This window comes from Tribolium castaneum, chromosome 5, assembly GCF_031307605.1.
Source record: "Tribolium castaneum strain GA2 chromosome 5, icTriCast1.1, whole genome shotgun sequence".
Taxonomy (NCBI): domain Eukaryota; kingdom Metazoa; phylum Arthropoda; class Insecta; order Coleoptera; family Tenebrionidae; genus Tribolium; species Tribolium castaneum.
In genome coordinates, this window is record NC_087398.1 from 10,975,644 (window position 1) to 10,998,137 (window position 22,494).

Below are 22,494 nucleotides of genomic sequence, written 5' to 3' on the forward strand. Positions count from 1 at the left end.
GAAATGCAAAGTAATGTCTCTACACTAGTGCCGTACATTAAAAAAATTAAATAACAAAAAATATACTAAACAAAACGACCACACGTGACATGTTGAAATGTCACCAGTGGTCGCGGTCAAATTCAATTATTGAACATGAGTCCAAAAATAGCCACTCGAGATCCTTTAACTATTAATAAAATGATTGTTTTTAATGGTTAAAGGATATTGGTTTGTTGTTTCAAAGGCTTTTTATTATCGCGCGAATATCAGACGTTGCTAAATTAATTTTAGGTGCGGATTTTACGTCGAAGCGTGCTCTCTCTCTGATCATGATCGAATCACAACTCGCAACTGCATTAAAATAATAATCGAAATAAATTTGCACAACTCAACCAAATAAACCGACTTATTGATTCAAATTTTATCAAAAAAAAATCCTATTTTCGGCTGTGTTTATACTTTTGTTGTTTATTTGTGTTATCTATTTTCTCGACTTTATTTTCTTTTCGTTCCTGCGAAATTTTTCCATTATTGTTGGGACAGACTAGAGATTGGTTTTCAAAAGTTGTGCACACGAACACCGACGAAAAATCCTTTACGGTCTTATCCCACAATTACTTCAAATTTATAGCTACCTTGGCGACATTATCGTTGCACGAAAGCACGACATTCTACTCCATTTCCTACAAGATAAGAAAAATGGAGGAGTCCGATATAATTTAACACAGTGCGATTTCTCGACGTAATAATTGATTTGCTCAAAAATTAACACGGAAATCGACTCGTAGATTGAATCACAAATATTTAAATGAGGCTGAAATCAGGTCAATCGACGAATCAATTCAAGCCGCACGCTTCGACGCTAAAACTAGGTGTTATTGTGTTAAAAAAAACAATGCACTATAATAATAGCAAAAAATACAAAAAATAACTCAAAAAATTACAACTACAGAAAAATATGTACAAAAGACCATAACCGAAGTTAAAGAAACAATCACCAAAAAAGCAAAACACAAAAAACTAGATATAATACCAAGTCGCGTCTCGGCCTATAAATCGATTAGTTTTTTCGGAAAGTGTGGTGAAGCCACAAAGAGACTTACCTCTCTGATGGTGAGCGTATGCGACACCATCTGGATGTTGTTCTGGCTCTGGCTGTTTGGAAGATTTTCGCTTGATCGCGACCGTACCAATTGTCGTGACCCGTTTATCACATTTTTGCTTTTGAGAACCATCTCGGTCCGGATGAAGACCCGCGAAATGTAAGCCGAACTCAAGCCTCGGATACCGAACGCAACCTTTAACACCTTCTGCGGCGTCACGGGCATTTCTTTGCAGAATTTGTTCAAGGCTGAGTCGATACCGTTCTTCTGGATCTCCATTAGCCATTCGGAGGAAGGCGATGATGACGATTTGTGAAAAAGGATCAAAATCGCCATCGCCGTCCTATACAGCACCTGCACGCAATGAAATAATATAGTGTGGAATTTTTAACTGGAATAAAAATCATAGTCAACTTTTGTAAAAATTCCAGAAACAGATCGCTTTTTGTTTTTTCTTGCCCATGGTGGACATGGTTTTTGTTTATTTGCTGTCAAAACTGCACAGCCACCTCCAAATGTTTTTTCAAATGTAACGGTATATCGTGTGATACCTCATGTAAAAAAAGCACTTCGAAAGCAGATAACGCACTATTTGTTTTCTAAATATTGTCAATGCCCCGAAAAAAAATTAAAGCAGTGTGGAATTTGTAACTCGAATATAAGCGGTTTTTGTAAAAAATCTTGAAACAGGTCGATTTTTGATTTTCTTTGCACATCATTTGATGCATGCGGCTTTTGTTTTCAAAAATGCCCAGCCACCTCTAACTTTTTTTTCAAATGTACCGGTATGTCAAGTGCGCCTCATGTGAAAGAGCACTTTGCAAGGAATACAACGCATTCTTTGTTTTCTGAATATTTCCAAAGCCCACGCGATAAAAAATTAAAAGTAATTTTTATAAGTTGAAATTAGGCAAATCACACTAGACATGTTGCAAAATGTTAGAAATTCATACTACTATCGTTATGTTATTTTCCAAGAGAGAAACGGTGCCCGGTTTGAACAACTGTTGCATTAAATAATGTTCAATTTATAAAATTGGTTATATTTTTATCACGTAGGCTTTGAAAAAATGCCTTGAAATGCTTGAGAAAAGAGCTTTCATACGAGGTGTCACTTGACATACCATTACACTTGAAAAAAAAAAAAGTTAAAGGGGGCTGTGCATTTCTGACAAAAGGTAAACAAAAACCATATGCAGCAAATAGTAGGCAAGGAAAAATAAAAATTGACCTGTTTCGCGAATTTTCACAAAAAACGGCTAAATCAAGGTTATGAATTTTATTCCAGTTAAAAATTCCACGCTGTATAGCATGTACAGAACGTTCTATTATTCAGAATTTATTTTGTTTTGCACTACCAGAAGCCAGAAACAGTTGGCACTACGCATTTTTTTTACTTTAAATTTAGACATTCCAAAACGATTAAAATAAATCTCTTTTCTGCATTTAATTTATTGTTCAATTAAAAACCAACATAACAATTAGTCAAACATTTCGGCAAAACATAAAAGGCCAAATTTGAGTTTTTTTCGTTTCTATTTTAATAATTTAAATAACCGGTGATTTTTTATAATTAATAACCCGCCAGTGCAGTAATTTTATCCTTACATGAAGTAAAATATACATTTCGGAACTGGTTATAGTCAATATTATTACTCGGTGCGAACAAATCACTGGATTTCATTTCCATCATGTGGTTTAGCAACGCAATTAGAATCTCAGTTTCGATTATTTACTGTTCGAACATCAAATCTGGACGTTTGCCAATCAGCACCAAAATTAAACTATGTGACATGAAAAATGCACCACCAAGAAGTTGAAACATGTAAAATATTACGTGTTCACATTTTTACCACGGGTAGTACATTTTTTCGGGTGGGCACTTTAATAATCGCCGTAATTATGTTACACAATAAAAATCATCGATTTTCCTCGGTGAAAATTTCATCACACATCAAAAACCGTACCGAAATATCACAATCAGCTGTGAAAGTAAACATCAACACAATGCCAAAAAACTTTTCGCTTGGCAACTGACGTCCTGAATCACGAGTCCCGGTGTATATTAATACACACCTTGGATTTGTACAATTGGGAAAAATGTTATGTAGTTGACTCACTTTAATACCCTCGTGAAAAAAACAGTCCATCACTCTGACCAAATGCTGGAAGGGGAGTCCCTGAAATATCCACCAGATCCAGTCCATGTAGATGCGTTCGGCTCGCGAACTATTGCAGTGTCTTTGGAGGTGCACAGCGGCCCCTTTCTGCAGAAAAACCAATATTTATTTATAGTGTTTACAAATGATAACAAAAATTCCAACTTATACGCGTTTCTTATCGAATTGTAGAAAATATCAACATAAACAGTACAATTTTAGCAAGAAAATAGCTATTTCTGCCAACTTTTGGCACTGTTTCTCCACTTCTCAATTAATTAAAAAAAAAACGAAACAGCATGTTCCGAATTGATTCTGAGAACTACTTCAATTATCAGGAAAATCTATCATTCATCATTCATGTCATGGTTAGATTACAACCGTGTTAACACAAGTATCAAAACAATTTAATTAAACTTTCCCAAAAAAAAACAAATTTTTGGAAAAACGGTTTCACCGAACAATAATTGCAGTGATTTTAATAATAATTGATTTATTTATGTTCTGATTTATAACAACAAAATGATAATACGGCTGAATAATGTAAGAAAAATCACGATAAGAGCAGATAAATCTGTCATAAAATGATTTATTTTTCAAACATTTTGTTTAAGATACCGGGGTAATTGCACTGAGAAGACATAAATAATAATAAAGTTGTAAGAAAGCCTGTTTCAGTGTTTTTTATTAATGATTTTATTAATTTTCTTCAAATCCTTTTTAGCAATTAGTATTAACTACGGAGGACTATAACTTAGGAAACGAGATACAAAAGGATTTACTGAACCCAAAGAAATAGTACACCAGAGTAAAAATGAGGGCGCTTCGAGCATTATACCGTGTCGGTTCCAAATCGTTTTAAATTAATTTAAATCCAACCAATTCACTAATTGCTTGGAAAAAAATGAAAACTAACGACAAAAATTTTCATAAAAAACAAAAAAAAATATTTAAGATTTAAAATTTGTGCTTCGCCTCGTATTTTTCAAGACGCTGCAAATACGGTTAAAGTTACAAGAAAAATGTTAGGAAGAAATTTATATTTATATTTAAAGAAAATTCATTTCTCTATAAATTTCTTCCTAACATTTTTCTTGTAACTTTAACCGTATTTGCATTTTTTGCATCATCAACAGTTTAGGCCCCAAAGACGTTTAAAGGTGGTGAAGCAACTGTTCCTTTTATTACCGGTGATCAAGTAATGGGTTAACTACCCATTTATAACTAAACTGTAGAAGATAGAAATATAGTGTCGCGGATTTTTTTATAGGAAATTTAATTCTCTAAACTTTTTTCCTAACACTTTTTTCGTATCTTAAACCGTATTCCCAGTGTTTTGATAAATATGCGACGGTGCGCAAAGAACTATCGCTCAGAATTTTCGTTTCAGCTTATAAATTTACGAATGCTGGGAATACAGTTGAAGATACAAAAAAAGTGTAAGAAACAAAGTTGTAGAGAATTAAATTTCCTTCAAAAAAGCCAGCGACGCCATATTTCTATCTGCAACGGTTTAAGTATGAATGAACTTTCCAATACTTGACTACCGGAAAAATGAAGCAAATTCGTCGTTTGAGAGTCTTTTAAGGACTTTGGGAAAACAAAAAGTACGTTTACAATTTGGCGCCTTTACGTAGGTACTTTTACATTTTTGCCGCATTATTTTCTTATTTCTCTCAGTTTTATGCTCCGCTTTACGTTTACACGTCTATGTGTTCTCTCAATTTCTTATTTTTGTTTACGTATTGTTTCCTTACCTTTTCTACACTTTTTTTTATAGAAAAATTGTTACACCTGATACGGGTTCGAACCCCCGACCTCACCCGTCAAAAGTGGCGCTTATACCACTGGGCCACCAGGCCCCAGGTACTGACCGTCTTTGGCAGATATTTTAACAAAAACTTTTTAAATAAATCAACATTACAAACTAAATAATTGCAATAATTCACATAAAACGCAAATACTTTCAGCATTTTTTTCCACTTTTTTCAATTTAATTCTCTAATTTTTCATCAGTTTCCATCAAAAGATACCGGGCGTATAAGTCAACTAAAGATTAAAGTTACATTTCACCTTTACATTCATCTCTTTTTCTCTTAAAACGAAAAATACGTTTACAATTTGGCGCATTTACGTACTTAGCGACATTAACGGAACCATCAAAGACGGGAACGTTTTATTTGTCCGTCGTTTCATATCCTAACCTTTAGATATCTATAGTATTAACTCCAAAAGTTTCAGATCATCTTTTGGGTAGCGCTAAAAATCATTCAACTAAGTTACTATAAAAAATGTTTAAACCTTTTTTCACGTTACAATTTCGACAATAATTAAATCCTAAAATATTGGAAAACAAAAGAGTAACAATTACGACAGTAACTGTTACTAAGAAAAATACATTAAAATAAAAATTAAAAATTAAGTTGCTTGAAAAAAATGTGTTATCCATGAAGTTGCTCTAACACTATTGAACCACCTTGTATGGTTTTCGACAAAAAATCCATAACAATACCGACGTCATAATTAGGTGATCTTATTTAAATTCATTATTGTACTACTTCTTTTAATTACCACTGCCGGATACGTGGTAGCTAATCATAGCCAAGAACCGGTCATTATTTCCGTCACAGTCTTTGGATCTTCCTAACGTAATTAATAGAATTATTAGTAGACAAGGAACGTAATAAAAACTAACAGTAACAGATTATCATTGGGTTCGTTACACGAATTTGTAATGTAACTACAAACTAGTTCCAGATGGTGATTCTTATTGGAATTCTTCCAAACCTTTATAGTTCTGATCCCGTCCATTATTCAATATTTTTTCTACCATCTTGTGCCAGTGTTTACATCATTCTTTGGATAAATTAAATAATGGACAAATGAAGTTTTATGGTTTGATGTTTGAAAACGTCACCCCACCGCATACCAAACAATTTAATGCGACGAGATAATCTGTGACAACTTCCCTTGGACTCTCCCACAACATCCCGCGTCCTATTAACTTCAATTCTTGCTCCTCATTATTTTTGTTATTATAAAATGAAAACGAATAAAAATGCGTCGCGATCGTCATGGAATGTTTATATTTTTTTATTTTAACAATTACTATAAACGATAGCGGGGAAAGAGATCAGTAAACAGTGATTTCCTTGCTCATAATAAACGACCGACCGACGTAGGATGAGGATTCCTCTCCTACACGCTTGTTATTACAATTAATCGGATTAGGACAGAAAAGGCGATCCACGAATAAATCTCCATTAATAAAAAGACAGGATGGAGGTCAACGGAAAAACGTGACACCCGGTGAGAGACATTAAGCGGAAATAGAGTTTTCTGGAAAAAGTCTGGAGAGCTTTTCGGTGTCGGACCTAATTTACTTCATGAGTTTTCGACATAATCCGATAAGGCTGAAACTTGGGAGAAAAAACAACGTTCGATTTTTGTTTATTACACTCACATTTTACTGTTAATAAAATAGACGTGGTAGCGCTGAAAATGTATCTGAAAATAGCACTTTCTCACTCACAGTTAAATAAAAGCAATAAAATCGACTTATGATTACAGCAGCTCGCGAATGTTCCGATGACAGCCATCGGAAAAATATTTGAAAACAATTAAATGTATACGATTCAAATAACAGCGTTAGTTCTAATTAAAAACACACTTGATTACGAACAATTGCAAAGTAATAAACATAATGGTTAATTAGTTTTACAACATGTTTACAAATTTGCAAATCATAAATTCTTAAAATAAACTCCAAGTTTCGCACATTTGTCACCACCAGAAATAACATTAATAAATCTCCAAAAAATGCATCACAGTTCGGAAAAAAGGCACAACCTGCTTAAAATTTCTTCGAAAACCACAAAAATCCTCTGCCAACATTTACACCGTAAATTTGCCGGCTTGCATACGACGCATAATTTTACGACCTCCGGTGTTTGACATTTACAGCTGATTTCAAATCAGACGACTGCCAGAAAAACGAAAAAATCCGAAAAGGTCACCGAACTCTTTTAAACTAATTTCACCCGACATCAAATTAGAAAAAAACAACAATAGTTGCCAACACCTGACCTATATTTATACGCCGAAATAAATTTTGGAAATTGTTTACGAATTTTCCGAAATTGTGTTTTGGCTCGTCGCCAAAATTTCCCGGCGAAAAGTGTCAGTTAGGTCATTGTGCAACTGATTTATAGTCTGGTAGCAGGACACAATCAATCTCACGAAAATGGATCATTTGCCAAAAGTTGAAGGATTTTTTTGTTTTCATCCATTTCGTAATAGCTGCAGGTGGAATCGTAAAATTAAAATCTCAACAAATCATCACCGAAATAGACTAAAGATAATAAATCGATTATTCGCAGTTTAGTTTACGGTGATAATACTCAGTGTTATAAAAATTGTAACACCAAGAACGAATAGGAATTTTTTGATGAAACTTGGCAAAAATGTTAGATTATTAGCAGGTATTAAATGATTAAGATTTGAACGTTTTTAATCAAGTGGTAAAGGAGTTTTAACACTTACACTCTTTTACCGGCAAGTGTTGTTCTTCCAATCATTTGCGTTTCTGACAATTTTTTAAGTGATTTTTTTTAAATTCGTTTAGTTTTAAGCGTTATGAAAACGAAAATATGCTTAGAGAAACTACCAGCAATTAAACAAACTTTAAAGAAGTACAATTTTTGGGAAACGAATAGAAATTGCTCACACAAATAGCAATTTCTCTAAATGAAAAAACCCCTATTTGTAATCCAAAAATCTTGTTTCTTTCAAAACTGCTTAAATTGTTAGTAATTTTGGTTTTGTCGTCTCCAGACTTAATTACGCTTTTAGAAGACTTAAATCTAAACGAATTTAAAAAAAACATAAAAAGATAGTTAGAAAAGCAAAAAATTCGAAGAATAACACTTGCTGGTAAAAGAACTTAAATGTTAAAAACTCCTTTACCACTTGATTAAAATCGTTCAAATTTTAATCATTTATTACTCGCTAAAAATCGACAATTTGTGCCAAGTTTCGTCAAAAAATTCAAATTCCTTCTTGGTGTTGCAATTTTTATGACATTGAGTATATTATTTTTAAGATAGTGTTGGCCTTCTGATCATTTTAATTTAAAGTTCTTGTGGCCTTCTTACACAAAAATACCTACCTGATGCATACCAGTCTCAGAAGTCTTATTGTTTGCTAATAAAACACAATATTTTTGAATATACAAACTCAAAATTTTCAAAACCAAAGCGATCAAAACTATTCATAATTAACACGTTTAAGCGAAAATCTATACATTTAATAAACTGGCGTAACAATCGTGCAATGATGAATTGAATAATAAATAAATTCGATGGAAAATCAATAACATTAAAGTGGAAATGTAACGATAAAATCGACATCGGTTTAAGCAAACACATCACAAAAGGTACTTTCTTTGTAAAAATGTTGCGAGAAGTCTTTCGATCCTTCAGTTACTTGAATATTTATAAATATCACAGAATACAATGGTAAATATTATTAAGTATCACATTACCAAAGTTCTGAGTTACAAATAATATTTTCTCAAATACTACAACGTAATTTTAGTCGTCAGTTAGTAGTTAATAAACAACTAATCGGATTAGACAAACCGGAATGTTCCAGACAAGCTACCTGATGTTTCGGAATCAGAAACATCACAAAATCAATGTCCCGATAATAATTTAAAAAATATGCCCTGATAAGATAACAACAAAACGGTGACACGTCCAAATGCAGTGTCACCTTTTCACGACAACAAGCACCATACAGTATTTTTTAGACAATTATGTTCAAAGCTTTTAATAAAAATGTTTTGCCAGACACTCTACTCAATTCTTTGATTATTTCGTTAAAATTTTGGTGAAAAAATAATGACCACAATTTTTTGGATAAGTTATAGGAAGATTTCTTTTAAAATAATCTTGAAATTGTTTTTTCTCAGCTTATGGCTTTTTTTCTGCTCATCTCGTGAATTTTGTGTTTAAAATTAGAAAATTCAACTTTTTACGTTGTTTCCGGTTTTACATTTTCTGAGCTATTTTCCTTGTAATAAAAATTAAATTTGCTATTTTTCCTTATTAAAAAACAAGATTAGAATTTGGATCCAAACTTTTCCCATCGTCAATCTGTTGACACTACGTTATCAAAACCCGAATTTTCGATCTGCAATTAACACCAGCTCATTAACGGCGTTAATCTAATTGCCTCCATTAATCGGTACCTGTAGCAGCCTATCCCCGACTCTAAACAACAAACATTGGTCCCAAGACGCCTCCTTGCGTGTCACACCATCACATCATCGACCTTCATTGTTCGAAAGATAAAATATTGACAGAGAAATAAATATCAGAATCGATAGTTCAACGAACCGAACCCAAACTATGTCACCGAAATTTCGAAATAATCTACTCACCACATGCTTCTTGCAAATCTGCATCACCGTCTTCCATGTGACTTCATACAGGAGTTTCGTCTGTGTGATGAAGGTTTTTTCCTTGGAGGCCACCAGACTGGCCATGCAATGGTAGCATTGTTCTTCTGTAAAACACAAAGGGAAAAATCGTCACAATTTGTGCGATAAGCCGCCTACAATAAACAACGCTAATTAAAACACATCCCATGATAAAAGAGGATAATAACACTGATCGTAATTGTAAAAATTATACGCCTGATACGGCGCAATAAATGATTTACATACTACATCAGATGTTGGGAGTAATTAACGAAAATGCAAGTGATGTCAGCGACAAGATTATTTTTGCAAAGAAATTGACGACTAATTGGTGTGTTAATTGACACGGTTCGATATAGTTATTTATTTTCGAATTCTGGCCTAGACGCCTACGCCTGTTTACTGACTCAATTTATTGTTGTTGCGCAAAATTAAAATAGAAGGAATAATGCTGCATGGAAAGGTCGACGCAAAAACCAGTTCACAATTTCTTATTTCTTTTCTCTATCAAATTCTGGAAGGGTCGCGAAAACAGTCAACACCAAAAAAATTCAAAAATTTAATAATTAATGTTTCATCTAATCTATCAAGCACTAAAAACCAACCTCTGCCATATGATCATTCAGAATTAAATGCATATTCTTTTTTAAACCCCTAAAGATCGAGAAATATATTTCAGTGGATACAGTCACCCAAAATGAAAATGACGCGTCCACAAAAAACCGTGCATTTTTTGTTCAGGTACTTATTTATTTTACAAGATTTTGTAAAAAAAAACGTTTAAAACCACAAAATAAATCCAAATTGGTGGTGTTTTCACGAAATCACAAAAATTAAATAAAAATATGTTACTTTTACTCCAAGTCGTTTGTTTATGTCAAGTCAAAAATTGGTTGAAAAATGACAAAAATTCGATCAAGAAATGAGTCATTACTTTCTTTTTATAGCTTTTAAACACGATTTTCAATTTATTACCAAAATAAACCGAGCCGAAAAAACACAGAAACAGAAATTCAAAAAAAATATTTTTCAATACTTGATTTTCTTGATGGAAAACATAATTTCGTAAAAATTATCAAAAATAAAGCAAATAATCGTGGAAGAACTTAATTATTCTTCAATTTTGTTAATTAATTCCAAATGGAATCCTAAACAAAATGAAATGTTTCGATGCATTTGTTAATTATAATTATACGGGCAAATTTTCATTAATGTCACATTAAAATTTATTTTGCCTCTCAATCGAAGAAGCTAGCCTTCGCCTCCTCACATTTTTTCTCTAACAAAGGCTTCTATTATTATTATCAGATAATAATTATTATTATCAGATATAAATATGATTATTACTTCATTAAATTTTCAAAAAACTAAAAAAATATTAATTTAATCTTTTTGTTAAACCGAAAAGAGAAAAAGCCTCAATTATTTCGAAGGATGATAAACGAAATGTCGAACTTTTCACAAAACTAGGTTACGCGTTATAGACGCGTCATTTTCATTTTGGGCAAATGTACATTTTTGAACCAAGTTACTGAAAAAACTGACTAAAACTAAGGTAACTGAAAATTCACTACAAGTTCGATTAAAAATTAAATTACTTTGACATTTGGCATATTTTTCATCCAGAAACGCAATTATTTCGCAAAATTTCCTCAAAAAAATGTCAAAAAATCGTCAAATTAAATCGGAAATAGTGTTATTAATGTGTTTTTCGAGCGCTGATGCATGTTTTTAATTTAAAAAGTCAATTATTTCGCATAGTTTGTACAAAAAATCGCTGAGTTTGGTCGAAATTGTTTTTCGTTACTTAATTTGCGAGCATTTTACCACGTTGTTCATAAATTATTCAAACAATAATTGATGTTATTTCAAATTGAAAAAGTGTTTAAACGCTTCCAGAAAAAAGAACAAACTTGTGTTTTTGACAGTTTGGTAATTTTTTATTTTGCGAAATAAGTGACTTTCTGATTGAAAAATGCACGGAAACTTTAAAAAAGTTCAAAAATAATGCAACTGTGAGCATAATTTAGTAGTTTTCGTACAAAAATGCTTAAAAGTCGGAGTAAATTTGACGGTATGTTTTTTTTTGACTAAAAGTATACCAAATATACAAATTTGTAGTCCATTTTCGAAGTCAAAAAAGTGCAAAACGTCGTACAAAAGATAAAAATAGTACATTTTAAAAATTGAGTTTTTTTAATCAAAATTTCTCAAAATATGTTATTTGAAAATTGAAAAATCAACTTACACACTTAAAAAATTCCAAAACATTGTCCTTTGTACATTGATTTAGCGTTTTTGGTAAAAAATTTGATGAAAAACTAGAGTATTACATTGAAAAAAAAAGTACAAAAAAATGTTTTTTGTTTTGTCATTTGGTACATTTCTCATCCAGAAACGCAATTATTTCGCAAAATTTCCTCATAAACATGTCAAAAAAGCGTAAAATTGAATCGAAAATAGTATTATTGTGATTTTCAAGCGCTGATGAATGTTTTTAATTTAAAAAGTCAATTATTTCGCATAGTTTGTACAGAAAATTGCTGAATTTGGTCGAAACCGTTTTTCGTTACATAGTTTTGCGAAGATTTTAACACGTTGTTCATAAATTATTCAAGAAATTATTAATGTTCTTTTCTGCATATTTGAGACTGTTGCCAAAAATTATTTCAAAAAGCTAAAAGAATTTTTTTCTGCTTTCGCAGCTCGTTCATTTCAACTGTCCTTACTTTCATCCAATTTCGCAATCGATTGATTTTCAAACCTCCACCATTTCAAAACGAGACAAACCACTTTCTTAAAGTTTAATAACATTAAATGTCATATTATTATTGTTTTAATTGCATATCTACTTTACGAAATGAACTAACTTGACATTTAAGAGATTTTTACAGACTCCTTCAGCTTCTGACTCAGGTCAGGTACAAGAAAACTCAATTTAGAATCATCTCAAAACAATTCAAGATTAACCATTTGCTGACTCACTTATTGATCAGCGATTTTGGTTAGATTTCTTCTTCTGCTTCCTGATCGGATGAATGATTGATTACACATCATAATTGTGATGAATTTTGTAACACAGGGCGTTCGAATTATTTCCGTTTAATTTTTATTTTGACGGCGAGTCGTCCACCTGTAGAGAGTTCATCGTTCGCTCAAGGAAGGTCGTACGACAATCGATTTCCTCGTGTTCCTTTTATAAAGATTTATTTATGATAAGAAATTCGTGATATTCTGTCATTAATTATTATTACTGACCAGAAATAGAAATAACAAATAACGTTACGGTCAAAAATGCTGCTCCAATTCGTACGGTTTTACAATGAATTACAGTTCTTCAATTTATTGTGTGGCTAAAGAAAGGCCTTATCTTGTCAATAACCTTTTACGTAAGTTATTATCTCACACAAATTTTTAAAAATGTGTGATAAAACGCAGTCAAAGCCTCAACACAACCAATTCAATTCGAACAATAAATAACATGTCATTTATAAAACGTACAACCTTCGAACACGATTAGAATTGTAACTCAATAAAACAACGCTATTTATTACAAAAACAATCGGCAGAAGCTGTACAATCTATTTTCAAAGTCTTAATAAGCTTTCCTGAAAAAATTTTGAGTCACCTGTTCTGAAAATGATCAAATCGGAACGGAATTTGGCTTTTGGCAGTCTCTCGATAAGATAATGCTTTTATCCCGAGGGATTTGCAACGCGTGTGCGTAACTTCCTAGCAATTACAGATCAGAGAGGATCATTAGAAAGGCGACAAATCCAAGTGAACGTACTGATTTATTTCATGATGCGAATATTTGTCTCAAAGCAATTAAATTTAATTATACTGTAATCGTTTATTATTGTAACTAAAAATAAATCGATCAATAAACCAAACATGTTACATAAAAAACATAAACAATAATAATTATTTAAAAATGGAACGAATGGATTCATTTAATCCCGACCACAATCAACAACAGATTTAACAAAACCACTGATAAACTAATACTTTTACAACTTTTAAGCCTTTAACAGAAACATTATTGCACTGGATTTCGCAATGATGATAGCTCGGATATATTCCGGGAATTACCTCATGTGTACCTTTTCTTGTGTCTTTTCGATGAATCATGAAGCTGACATCAATGAAATTCTGAATCATTGGAGAAAAGTGACAGTGACTACGCATTTTTGCTGCGTTTTGAGTTAAAAATTCAATCAACTTCTCAACCCATTTTTTTAAGTAAAAAAGTGCTCACCACTCGTTTCAATATATTTTATTTATAAAATTTGTTGATTTCCTGATTTAATTCCTATTACTCAACAATTTAAGAAAGTCGAAGAATGGAATCTTGAGTATTTACTTACTTTATTTTTTTGAACACAATATGTAAAATACAAATCGGTAGGTAAACCTTTTCAAGTTTGATTATTTTCCAGTTTTTTATTTCATTCATTAAAACAAAAAAAATTACTAAAAATAGAATGATTTAGAACTTACCTATAAGCGTACACAAAAATTATCAAATGTTATTTCATTAGATAAGAGCTAATTCGTAAAATATGTTATGTAAATAAATGCAAGGTCTTTGATCTTTACTTTAAATTATGTTAAAAAATTTAATACACAACTTATTAAAATGTGACCTCGTTTCACTAACATTCTTTTAAATCTATTATTAAATAAGTGTGGATAAAGAAGAAAAAAATGGCAATATCAACTTAAAATTCTATCAAGTCTGTAATTGGCCCTTAATTAAAAAATTGATAACTATGTCCATTGAAAGTAAAAAATTGAGAAAATTAGTTATTGCTATTACATTCCTTGTTTTTCTCTACAGAATGATTCAAAAGTGTAAAAACAGATTGTTTTCCAAGCAACTTGATTTTTAATTTTTAATATATTTTTATAATTTGTTCTTCTTAGGAACCGTCCTAATTGTTGTTCTTTTGTTTCCAATAATGTCAAATTAAATTTATTGTAAATTGCGAATGTATTAAATGTTTGACATATCTGCCATAAAACACTAATTGGTAATTTTTTCTCTAAGTATCTGTTTAATGTTGTAAGATCTGTCATTTCCGCCAACCAAATTAAAAAAAATATGATATGAAGCGACAAAAACGTAACTTAAAAATTTAAGTTGAAAAAAAGGCTTAAACAAGAGATCGTCGAAGACTTTTGAATCAGTAAACACATTTCGTCAAATCTGCAAAAATAATCTGCTAAATATAAAAGTTGAACTAAAAAACTTGCTCAAAATGTATAAGAATGTAACACTCTTTGTTTTTTTATTTCCTGTTACATGAAAATAAAATACATTGTTAGTGCCAAAGAACATTTTCATTTTTTAAGTTGATCTAACGATATCTAAAGGTTAGAGATATGAAACCACAAATAAAACATATCCACCCTCGATAGGTCCCTTTGTGTCACCAGAAGGTGCAAACTTTTTTTAAAAAAAATTCCTTACAAATTTTTTTCTAACGTTTTTCTTGTATCTTTAACCGTATTGGAAAATACGGGACAAAGCGCAAATTTAAAATAATTTCTTAACGTAATTCCCAAACGTATCTTGTATCTTTCTTTTTCTTTTACCTTTAATCGTCTTGAAACTTTTTTTGACACTACTATTTTTTTGAGTACAAAAAATCCTGTGATTTTGTATCTCGTTTCGTCTCCTAAGTTATAGTCCCCCGTAGAGTGCATCTATTAGATGAAACGCTGCCAATAATTTTTTTCAATCTAAAAATTTTCTCTTGTAATCTGTGAACTGTTTTTTATTTTTCAAATATTTCGGAAACCAAAAAATGGTAAAATAGTAAAAAAAAACAATGAATCTCACGTTAAAATAATTTATTCACGAACTAAATCACTTGAAATTATTGTATCAACCTTTCTTTGTACACCATAAATTTTTACAACAGATAATAGTGTTTAAGATAAGCAATCTTCAAAAAAAATGTTTTGACAAAAATGACCCGAAAATATTTACGGCACCGACCGGTTCGTCTGAAAGACTACAGCCTGTCTGCAATAAATCACACAATAAGCTTGCCTGAGTAATTAGCTTAAAAGGTCCTTGCGGTTTGGGGTAATCATAATAAAAATTTATTGGTGTACAAAGAAAGCGTTGCTACAATTCAGTTACAACTATGTATTTTTTTAATATGTTGCCAGATCAATTTTTTAGCTTTCTAGGCATAAAAATCACAAGTTTTAAAATTTAATGTAGATGATTATTATAAGTTATAAATAATTTTCAGTTTCCTTGACGTGAAAGAGCACTTTATCTCTATCTTGATTATATCACCGATTAAAAATATTTTAATATTTTGAGAGAAAAAACCTCCACTTTACTTCAATAATAGAGTAGTCATAATAAAAATTTAATGGTGTACAAAGAAAACGTTACTACAATAACTTCAAGTGATTTAGTTCGTAAATAATCATTTACACAAAACTTCTTCGGAGAAATATTTGTCAAATTCCTTTTTTTATTACTTTTTTAATCCTTCCCGACTTATACAAAGCCCTGAGGTACGGTGTTTTAAAATCATATGATTAAATTTTTCCCAATATTACACAATAATCGATTACTAATGCGTTATCTCGTTAACTTTTCCTCTCATGTTTTGATTTTTTTCATTTCTGACTCACCTGACATGTAGTGGAGCAAAAGCGCGCATATGGGGTAGATAGTGGGGCTGTAGACGATATCTGGGCAGGCATAGCCCAGCACTGAGACCACCCTATCAGCGACACTCCTTCCCCTATGAGTCAGATAGTAAAGTTGGCAATGCGATGGTTCGACAAACGGTGGCAAGCTGATGGGCTTATCTGGCAATTCTGTGCTGCCAAAGACTTGATTGACCATATCCCAGTAGAAACCGTCCGACATGCTATTTGATTTATTCTGATGTTGGATGCACAGAAGGGACCACAACTGTCCCCGTATGGGGCTGTCAACGGGCCACGCGTTGTTTCTGAGCAAATGCTTGACATCTTGCTTTCGTCCTTGCTGAAGAAGAGACTGCACGTCGCCGATGCTCTTCAGAGGTTTGGAAGAAGGGCTTGGTGGCACCACCGTTATACCGCTGGCATCCACAAACGGTGTGTAAGCGTTCGATTGTTCGACGGCCACTTCTTCCAACACCGAAGGCATTATTTGCATTCGTTTTGTTTTTTAAACAGTTGCAGCCCCTCCGATCGGGCAGACCGCTATGTGAGGTCCTGCAACATTTTTCACGCCTGCAAAACGGAAAACAAAGTCAGGCAAACATCGATCGGAGCGTTCAACATGGCCAAGCAACAAGTTACAGACTGTTGCAGTCTGTTCACTATTATTACTATCAGAAAAAATATAAACTCTTCTCGACTTAAGAAAAGATCACATGAAAATGACATTTGCCGACAACTGACAGCATACAGGGTGATCAAGAATGACTGTTTGAGTTGGCAACATCTATTTTATAATTTATTTAAAAATTAGGTGAACAGCTCAAGTTTTATACACATTTGCAACTATAATGAGTCCAATTTCTACCTTTTTTTTCAGAACGCTAAACTAGAAAATGAAAATAATACAGTGGAAAGTGCATTATTTGCGAAAAATTCAAAATCAAAATTATTGAATTAGAAGTAATTTTTAAAGCATAATCTTTCACCAAAAAATGCCGTAGTAGAGTGTCATTTAAAAAAATAATAATAACTCGAAAACAGAAAAAAATCGGAAATTTGATTCTCATTAAACAATGATCACATTTCTAAAGAACTTGATGATCTACAAATTGTTTTTTTTTCGTAAGGCAGGTACTACATAGTTTAGTTTAGACACAAAACAGTTGGTTCCATATTAACTCTGTATAAAGTTAGCTACCAGATATCAAATTTGTCTTTGCAAGGATAAACTAATCAAAAATTTGTCGCTTCAGAACTGAAAAGTTTACTTAAGATTTAAGGTTTTCGTACGTTTTTTGACAAAATTTTCTGAAATAAATGAAATAAATAGCTGAAATATGAACAACGGCACACTAAAATTGGACATAATTTCAGGTTGAAAAAGTGCTTAAGCAGAACGAACTTCTGTTTTTTGACACAGTTTGGTAATTTTTGATTTCGAATTTCGCGAAATGAGTGAGTTTTTGATTGAAAACTGCACGGAAACCTTAAAAAAGTTCAAAAATAATGCAATTGTGAGCATAATTTAATAGTTTTCGTACAAAAATGATTAAAAGTCGGCGCAAATTTGACGATAGTTTGAATTTTTTTTTTATTTTTGACTAAAAGTATACCAAATTTACAAATCTGTAGATATTTGGGAGATTTATCATGAAATTCCATTTTCGGAGTCTAAAACGTGCAGACCGTCATAAAAAAATAAAACAAGATAGTTTTATAGATTTTTTGATTCAAATTTCTCGAAATATAATATTTACGAATTGAAAAATCAACTTACACGCTTGAAAAATTCCAAAACATTGTCTTTTGTATTTTAAATCAGTATTTAAAAAAAAAATTGGTAAAAAATTTGATTTTCAAATTGAGAATAAGTACAAGAAAACGTTTTTTTGATTTAATTGCCGACTAATCTAATTGATTTGTGCAAAATTAGGCAAATGAAAAGAATTATTATAGTTTGAAAAGTTGATTTAATTAAATATCTGCAAAAGGAGTTTAGGTCAGGTCAGGACTAACAATAATTTTTCTAAATTTTTCTATTAAAAAGTAGAAATAAGTAAAATAAGATGCAAACACGACAAAAGTTACGCAAAAAAAACGCTAAATTGTAAACGTATGACCATAACTTAACAAAAGTAGAAATACCGTTCAATCAACGTGATTATCGAGTAAATATAATAAAAAGCACGTATATGTAAGACCGTAACATAACTTAAAACGTAAACGTAAAAGAAAGATATAACTTTCTTCTTAAATTAAAAAATATTTGAAGCCAAATGACTTTACTTTAGAGAGCAGTAATACAAAATGTTAGCAAATTTCTGTCTTTTTACAATATTTTACATTTTCCAGAAAAAATACTAACTTAAACATGCAATATACAAATGTATACAGACTGAACCAAAAGTAACACAAACATTATGATCTATGTTTTAAAATGCTTAAAACTATAATGACATTAATGACGTCATTCGTTTTTGATTAATCATTTTTATTTTTTTTTAATGTCAACCAATATATTTATCATCTTAGATAGTATATATCGTTATCTTTCTGTAAGTAATAAAAAATTTAAAAAACTAAAGCAAAAAAAATAAAAAGTTAATAAAAGTTTTCGAAAATTTTATACAAAAGTTTTAGTTTGTTAATTTTATAATAATTGTCAAATAAAACAGTAAAGTAAAGTAGAAAAAACAACATTCTACATCTCGAGACCTCTTTATCTCCAATTTTTTTGTGACAACAGGTACTAGAGGTTCCACTGTATTATATTTTGGCCATCTATGTTTAGCTTTTGTGTTTTCGTCAATTTTTTAATAATATTTTCTTTTACCACCTGACAGGATTTCCTGATCACCGGTGTTAGGCGGAATTATAAAAATATTGATCAATTTCACTGTGTTCATTTTCATCTGCTAAAAACAGATTTGTTTTTATCTCGAGGTTTAACTGTTAAATTCCATTTCAGTTGAATTGATTACTGTTCTTTAATAAATTATATACAATGTTATTCTGAGAATTACGATTAGTAAACATGTTACATTTTAGCGTTGTTTTTTTAGAGGATTTTTTCAACCAATTGTTTAAAAAATCTAATATGTATTAAGAATAGCCAAAGGTCGGTTTATCTCTGACCCGAACAAACGCTAATTAATTATTTAAGTGCTCATTAACGTAAACATAATTAACCCTACACACGTCTCAGAGATTTTCATCAGATAGAGCAAAAATTTATTTCGTTTATTTTCAAAGAGTTTTTAAATCAGTCCATTCCAACATATCCTGTTATAAATCCAGTCGTCGAAAATTAAACGAACCAAATATAAAATTTAAAATCCACATCCTGGACGAAGTGCGACCTTGTTGGCGCACATTATTTCTGTCGGTGACAGTACATTCAAACCAAACGCCTCTTTATTAACGTAAACAATACAAAAATTAAATCACACCTTTCATTATTCACATAATGTTCGTGCAAAACACTCATTTAAAAAATTCGTAATTATTATCATTTTCTATGTAATAACAGCACTTTGCGTAATGTTATTTGAACATAATCATGCAATCAAAATCACAATGAAAATAAAAACATAAATTAAGCGACAATTTAAAAATTAAAATTTCGCTCGAAATATTTTACCAGAATAATTGAGTAGTGTTTACCAACTTAAACTGCCATTTCTGGTCACTGGGTAAGTAAAAGGTCAATTCAAACAAATTGCTCTCACGATACGGAAAAAATAAATGTAAACAAAATTCATATAAATATGCATAAGAAAGTTAAGAAACAATGTGGAGCAAAGTAACTTTCCATATTTATTTGCATTTTAACCGAGTTATTTTCTTCAGCTTGAAAAATACAAGACGTTGCCAATTTTTAGTTACTAAAAATGAGCTGATATGAACGTGATGATCGGTTACACAGGAAGTGTATTTCTTGCTTTTCTAATTTTATAAGCTGTAGAATGAGACAAACAAATACTAAGTATTTACCTGGCCTAGTGTTTGGGTCGATTTTTCTAGACCAAGCACGTCCTCCGATATCTGATAATAAATCATCCGTACAAGTGCTTTATTTATTTCACTAAACCATAACGTTTCATTAAAGAGGAATTTCAAAAAAAGCAAAAATTCATCGTGGAAGTAAATAAAATACAGGGTTGTTCTTTTAGGGTCTGTTACAATTTTTCAACGTATAATAATTATAAAATAGCTAGAGCTTTTCAATTTATTTTAGGTCAACTAAATTATTTTCAAAACAGCTAAGCTTCGGAACCATTGGCGCAAGTTATGAAATAAGCAATAAAACCATAATATTTTATTATAATTAATTACAACTTCATAAATTATGTAAAATAACTCAGTCTGCCATCAAATTTTAGACTTTTTGAATGAAAATGGTAGACAAATCGAACATTTATCTTAATTAATAGAACAACTTCATTGTATTTTTTTTAAAGTTTACTCGATTAAAAATGAAAATCAGCTATTTTTTGCAATTATTAAAAAAAAGATAGAAATAGAAGATGTTAATAAAAATCTCCATAAAAATCGAAATTCTTCTGATTGCCTTTTGAAAAATGTGGTCATTCCATTTAAAAAAACTATGTTATTATCATTTTTTGATCATCATTTTCAAAAAATCATAGTAGCCTTGTAATTTGACAGTTAGCAATCCTGAAGGTTTGAAAAGACCCTTGATATCATTGGTTATTAAAAATTAAAAAAATATTCACTTATTGTAAAAGGTTCACGAGCTGTGATAATTAGAATGAACCCCTGCAAATAAAAATCTGAGTAAAAAAATTGACATAGTCAAAAATTATTACAGTAAGTTAAAATTAACAACTAGGGTTCATTTTAGTCAGTTTCAAAAGATAAATTACAATAAACTTACAAAGAATCAGGCTGTATTTTTTCTAAAAAAAGCCGACTGTTTAATTTGGCAAGACTATATTTAAGTTTTTATAAATGGTCGAACTGTAGTAACTGAATATATCAAAAACTCAAAAAAAGCAATGTTTTCATTTTTCGGACCCTAAAGTACGATTCTAAATAAAAAACGCAAATTTGTTCGTAAAATTAGGCAAAACCGAGCTAAAAATACACAACAGCCAGTTTATGGAAACATTTTTAACGGAGACATACATAGATTTAAACCTCACTTAATTATAGCAACGTCATAGTTAGCAACTAAGTATTTTTTATGACAATGACCGTTCTTCCAAAATAAATCAAAAATCGGAACTGCCAACTTTTAATCATGAATAAATTGATACTGAAGTTAAGATTGACAATTTCCAGATTTATAAAAAAAAACAGAGAAACAGATTCGATTACAGACAAAGGCGGGTCCAGAAGAGGTTTAAAACGTCACAATACCTCACCAAACTTCAATAATTTTTTTTTAATAATAACATTAGAAGACTTTTTGATGCACATTTTTTATTAATAAAAGAATAAATAAATTATTATTATTTAATAAAATATATTGTAGGAAGATTGTCAAAATGTAAAACAAGGAAGTTGTGTTTCAATTATGTTTAGAATTTCTTTTTACGTCCAGAAATTTTTATTACTTTAATTTACTGAAAGAACCGAAGATAAATGTTCCCTGCTGTGTAAGTTGTGGATTTTTTTTGTATTTATAAAAAAGTGTTTTTAACAGTGAGATTAACAACCATGTGTATCCAAAAACGCACAAAATATAGGGTGTTTTATTTAAAAAATATACAGTGTGATTCAAAAATACCATACAATTTCTCGGATGCTGATAAAAGACATCACACTGAATTAAAAGTTCATAAATTAAAGAAATACTTGTTGAAAAAAATGAACAATTAATGTCTAATGAAGTGCAAAACTATTAAAAAACTTGTAAATTCGACATTCTAGGAAACAAAAGAGCAACAATCGATACTGTTGCTAAGAAAAACAAATTAAAAAATTGAAAAAAAGTTGCTTGAAAAAAAATCCGACTCATCTTTGGACTTAACTAAACATCTTTCATCACCGTACGAGAGTTCATCCGACACTTTTGAATCACCCTGTGTAACATTTTTTGGAGCTTACATTTTTTCAAATTAAA

The 22,494-nt window shown here is 30.9% G+C and overlaps 1 protein-coding gene across 7 annotated transcripts in view; it reads right to left on the reverse strand.

The window, feature by feature from the left end:
* The window catches only part of sky (skywalker), a 31,663-nt gene that overhangs the window by 8,146 nt on the left and 1,023 nt on the right, over window positions 1-22,494 (reverse strand). For all 7 annotated transcript variants that reach the window (XM_015979992.2, XM_015979991.2, XM_015979994.2 and 4 more), the window contains exons 2-5: window positions 16,386-16,976; window positions 9,687-9,811; window positions 3,206-3,352; window positions 1,086-1,439 (exon numbers count right to left, since the gene is read on the reverse strand). In XM_015979992.2, coding sequence (XP_015835478.1) covers window positions 1,086-1,439; window positions 3,206-3,352; window positions 9,687-9,811; window positions 16,386-16,899 — 1,140 coding nt within the window. In that variant the 5' untranslated portion in view covers window positions 16,900-16,976. The remainder of the gene's footprint in view (window positions 1-1,085; window positions 1,440-3,205; window positions 3,353-9,686; window positions 9,812-16,385; window positions 16,977-22,494) is intronic.